The 5,673-nt window shown below is 34.3% G+C and overlaps 1 protein-coding gene across 1 annotated transcript; it reads left to right on the top strand.

Moving 5' to 3' along the window:
* Window positions 1-1,447: 1,447 nt before the first annotated feature.
* Window positions 1,448-4,243, top strand: LOC131033965 (cysteine-rich receptor-like protein kinase 10). Its single transcript, XM_057965292.2, has 7 exons — window positions 1,448-2,310; window positions 2,390-2,533; window positions 2,633-2,778; window positions 2,873-3,083; window positions 3,173-3,392; window positions 3,474-3,624; window positions 3,720-4,243. Exons 1-7 carry the CDS (start codon window positions 1,527-1,529, stop codon window positions 3,924-3,926), a joined length of 1,863 nt encoding a protein of 620 aa, XP_057821275.2. The 5' UTR covers window positions 1,448-1,526; the 3' UTR covers window positions 3,927-4,243.
* The last annotated feature ends 1,430 nt before the right edge of the window (window positions 4,244-5,673 follow it).

The raw sequence follows: 5,673 nt of genomic DNA, 5'->3' as shown, positions 1-5,673 counted from the left end.
TTGAATGAAAAATAGATTTTTTTTAAAATATATGCCTAGTAAACTTTTTTATGTTACTAGTGATGTTGGCATGACACACCCTCCAACACCACATGAAACACTATTGACCTGGAGCTATGAACCAATGAAGCCACAAACAGAGGACCCCATCCCCACACTTCACTTGATCAAACCTGTGAGCACAATGGCCTAGTGAAAGCACAAGTCATGTGAGCGCAGTGGTCCAACAGGGATTTGAACCTTGGTGGCTGCATCACCAACAAAGTGTTTTAACTAGGACACTACATGCCCCAAACCTTGAATGCAAAATAGTTAGTTTTGCATGAATTTTTTAATTAAATTTTCCATTCACCATCTTCATATTTCAGATACATTTCATGTACTTTTATTACTTCATATATTATATGTATAGAAATGATAAAAATTAGGAACAATAGTTATCCTTTCAATGCTTTTGAGTCATCTATGAAGTTGCATGAGAAAGGGATCATGAACACATGATATGACTAATATATGAGTTTCCTATAGGGAGTTGATATTGCTATGAATCATCTTCCTCCTAACATATTTTCCATCAATTATATCTGCAAATCCAAGTGATAAAATCTTCATAGACGAAAATAATCTAGAAATATTACTGAGGGAAATATAGCTACTCAAATGATATTATATTCACAAGAAGGTGGATTAATTATTTTCCCAATTACATTAGACATTCCTTTTATTCATGCTTTAATTTGAGTCTCTTCTAGTTTTTTGTTTTTGTGTGTGTGTGTGGCTCTATTGCCTTCCAATCAATGATAGCTTCCAACATGGTATAAACCAATTTCAATTTTGTATTGATTACAAATAATGATACCAAGGCAACTAGGTAATGACCTTCCGACAATGAGTTATCCTTACAAGGTGTTGTTTCTTGAAAGTGACCTTGTCATTTGTTTTTGTTTATGTATTTTTGTGTGGATTAAGGAACACAGTTTGATAGAAAAGTAATAAGTTTTGGACCTTTCAATAGAAAATGAATTATCCTTACAAAATATTGCTGATTCTCCAAGACAATCTTATGATTTTATTTTAATATTTTCACATAAATTAAAAAAGCATGATGAAATTAGAGTGTGAAGCACCAGTTAAAATACTTGCTTGCTTGATAGCTATGCTCGCAGACTTTGTGAAAAAAAAAATGACATCAATCTAATTAATTAATAACCTTTCAACAATAAACCAATTTTCCAGCCTAACCTCACAAGTGTTTTGTTTTGTATTTTTATCTAAATTAAAGAAAACAGTGTTATACCAAAGTAATCATGTAGGGACCTTTCAATGATAAATGAGTTAAGGTGCCCCTAGTTTTCCATTGCAAACCGCGACTCTTTTAGCTCCGGTATTTTGTCGTGAGTTGAAGTCGATAAGGCCGGCCTCGATTCATTCAATTCAACACGAAACCCAGCCCAATTATTGATATCTTGTACATAAATTCTGACTGGGTTGCACTGCGCAGCGCTGATTAAAGCTACAAGAACAGGATGAGGTTCAGGCCTTACTTTCGTATTCTTCTTTTGTTCTTTGTAATAAAAATTTCATCTGTCATATCTTACACTTGGCCATTCTGCAATAATGGCTCAACTTTCACCGACGGCAGTCCATATTCTGCTAATCTGAATCAAGTCATGACTGGTCTGTTCAGAAGTATACCTAAAAGTTCAGGATTTGATACCTCTTCCTCTGGTCAAGCGCCCAACAAGGTCTATGGCCTTCTGCAGTGTATTGGGACCGTATCAGTGAAGAAATGCTTAGAATGTGCACAACAATCAAATAATTCTTTTAAGGAGGTTTGCCCCAACTACAAAGCGGGCCTGATATTGAAGGATGACTGTTTTCTTCGGTATGACAACTACAGTTTCTTTTCACAAGTAGATCTCAATCCATATTATTCTTGGGAGCGCCCTGACATCTCAGCCAATATGGATGATTTCAAAGCCACAACCTTTAGTCTTCTCTATAATCTGTCTAGTTTAGCATACAACCCTTCGTATAAGGGATTAGCTATGGGATCAGCCAACTATTCCACATCCGGTAGTGTATACGGGCTCGTCCAATGTTGGAGAAGTTTATCCATCAAGGATTGCAAAGAATGCTTGTTTCAAGCAAGGAATGTTCTGGAGGATTGTTGTTCTGGGAAAGGAGGAGCTCAGACTATGTCAAAAAGCTGTATGGTCAGATTTGACATATCCCAATTTTTCGACACTACGCAGTCAGCACCGGTTCCAACAAATTCCACACCTCCAAAAGGCGAGATCCAATTCGAGAGTAAGCTCAACCACTTCTTCTAATATTTGTTGGATTATACATTTGAATATGTTTAGACTGAAAGGAATCTACATTGCAGAGAAGTACTCAAAAGCATTAATCATAACTATAGGAGTTGCGGGAGGTCTGATTCTGGCTTTGTTTATTTGTCTAATTGCAATAATAAAAAGACAGGGACCTGGGAATTTTGTTAGGCTAGAAACTCAACTTACCCACAACAAAGGTACTGCTTCTATTACCATCTTTGTATTTAGATTTCCTTGCTGTTGCTTTTAGTATAACATTAAATTTTCTAAGCTTTTCCATTTTTATTCCTCTGCAGAAAGGTGTGCATGTTTTCCCGAATCGGGGTTTCTGTTAGATGACCAGCAACATTTTATCATCAGCTTAAAGACATTGGCAGAAGCGACACAAAATTTTCATGAACACAACAAGCTTGGAGAGCGAAGCTTTGGACCAGTATACAAGGTGGGACATTAAAACTAAAGTCACAGATCAATTAGGTTATTTTGTGGAAATTTCTAAAGGGGGTTTTGAGCTCTAATTATGTTTGATCTTTCAGGGAACGACTATAGACGGAAAGGAAATAGCAGTTAAAAAGTTGTCTAGAAGATGCAGCCAAGGTAATACAGAATTTATAAACGAAGTGAAGCTGATGGCCAATCTTGACAACCGAAACCTTGTGAAGCTGTTGGGATGTTGTGCTGAAGGAGATGAAAGATTGCTTGTTTACAAATATTTTCCCAGCCGGACTTTGGACACTTTACTCTTTCGTAAGATTGACTTTTTTCTTATTTAATATTAATATTAAATAATTGTTGGAAGGAAATTGTAAGAGTGATAGATGGAATTATGGTTACAGATCCAGAAAAGCGTAAACAGCTAGATTGGCAAAAGCGTTATAACGTTATCTTTGGAATTGCCCGAGGCCTTCTCTACCTTCATCAAGATTCAAATCTGACAATCATTCACGGAGATATTAAAGCATGTAACATTATGCTCGACGAAGAACTCAAACCTAAAATAGTGGACTTCGGTTTAGTCAGACTTTTCCCTGGAGACAAGACAAGAATCCAAACAGAGTAAGGACTCCGATGATAATATCCCTGTTTTTTAATAGATTGGTGGTTGTTTAAACTCATAGCTCTGTTTATGTGGTGTAGCGGTTACATGGCTCCAGAGTATGCAACGCATGGACAGCTGTCAGTTAAAGCCGATGTTTATAGCTTTGGCGTGCTAATGCTTGAGATTGTAAGTGGAAGGAAAATCAAAGATTGTAATCTTCCCCATGAAACAGAGAATCTGTTGGACTGGGTAACAACTCTAATTTATGACTATTCATTTGTCTTCGATAAAGGTTATATAGAACAGATACTATAGTTAAAAATAACTGATGATGTGTGATGTAGGCATGGAGACTACACAGAGGAGGAGATGTTTTACCAATGGTTGAGTCAACAATTGTAGAAAGTTTCCTAAAGGAACAGGTACAGCGATGCATTCATGTTGGTCTTCTATGCGTACAAGCTGATGCGACGGTTCGTCCAGATATGTGGAAGGTGAATGCGATGATATCTACCAGTTCAGTGCCATTGCCCAATCCAGCAAGGCCTTAGTATCTGGATGTTTCAGAGCTACATGTATTATAATGGTATATCCACACCATGACGTCTATAAATGAAACCGCCATTAGTACATATTTAATGGGAATCTGATCAATCGTATGTTGTCATGAATTCAAGAATTAAACTTGTTACTAATAGTGCTAGTAATAGAAGTCATTGAGATGTCTAACTTAAACAGTTAAGTTGCAACAAGTCACAGTTTGTTGTCATGTTTAGTTTTTTTATTATAGAAGTTTGTTGTGCTTCTATGATCATATAAATGTAAGCATTCTTATGGAATAAATATTGGATCTTACTTTTGAGTAATATTTTCTGTTGTAATTTTTATAATTTTATTATGTTATCAAAGTTAGATTTGGTATGACTTTATCATTCGATTGTTAAAGGACATGAGAGCATCTTGAGAGTTTATTCTTGTAAAATTGGATTAGAGTATGATAGATTAGTTTTTTTAAGTTGTAAAACTTGATTCAGTATTATGATCAAATCTTAATAGTAAAATAGTAAAGTGGATCATATTACTGGTGAATTTAATATTGAGTACGTAAATTAGAAAGTCATAAAAGGACATGTCATTGTAGATCATCATACAAATGAATGACCATGTGATAATCAGCCTTTTAACATAGATTTTTTAGATGATTTCACTCTATCTCTTGATGACTTGCTTGAAAAAATAAAATAAAATGGTAACATCACTACTCATGACTTGAGGGTAGGGATGTTTTGTACCAAAAGGATATCTCATTCCCAAATAATTTGAAATTGAATATTCCTAATAAGTAATATTGTTGAATATGAAGGACTCATCTTGAGTCTCAAATTACAAATGAAGTGGAGAATTCAATATTTATCAATATATAATGATTCTTAACTCATTGTAAATAGGTCAACAACTACTACCAAGTTATTTATGAAAAGCTTCTTCCTTATAAAAGAATGGTTGATAGTTTAAAGCATTATTTTGAGCACATCATATTTTCATGCAAATATTAAATCTTTATATGTCATGGCTATAATTGGTTCCCTTCTTTAGATAGAAAAGGATACATTATTGTGCTTGTTTTTGTCAAGGGATTAATGAGCCAAGCATGTCATGTTTTAAAAATTGAGATGGTGTGTGAGATTGTTTGTCCCACTTCTCCTTGGCATTTTTTATTCCTTTAATCATTTGAATATACACATAGCTACAAGTAGACATCTTGTGCCTACCTTAATCCCTAATTAAGTCATATTATCATTACTAAATTGATATTTTGCTAGTTAGGTCAGCTTTAGGACTAAATAGTCAATTTAGGTTAGTCTTAGGTGTAAATAGTCATATTTAGGCTGGGCTAGGTGAAATATAAGGCATAAATGAGGTATATATAGGATATAGTATGTTTATTTTATCATCATATTGTGAATTGTCTTCTCATTCATGATATTTTGAGGTTTTCCGTTCGAAGTGGCTTATTAATTTTTGTTATTATAGATAATTGTGAGCATATTTTAGTACCTTCCTCATTTGTGCAAGTTGTTTCATTACAATTTGTATTAGAGTATGATCCTAGCACTATGAACACAAGACATTTTTTTCAATTTTGGAGGTCGTTTCAGAAATTGCATATCTTACAAATTTGAGAGATAATTTTTCTAATTTTTAAAGGGTTTTTATAAGGCTATATTGAAGAACCTTCAACCCAAGTTTTATAGAAACTAGAATAGAATTGAGAAAGTTATTGCAAAATTAGAATTT

The sequence above is a fragment of the Cryptomeria japonica genome, chromosome 7 (assembly GCF_030272615.1).
Source record: "Cryptomeria japonica chromosome 7, Sugi_1.0, whole genome shotgun sequence".
NCBI lineage: Eukaryota > Viridiplantae > Streptophyta > Pinopsida > Cupressales > Cupressaceae > Cryptomeria > Cryptomeria japonica.
Note: the sequence above shows the minus strand (reverse complement) of the source record. Positions and strands in the feature narration are given on the sequence as shown.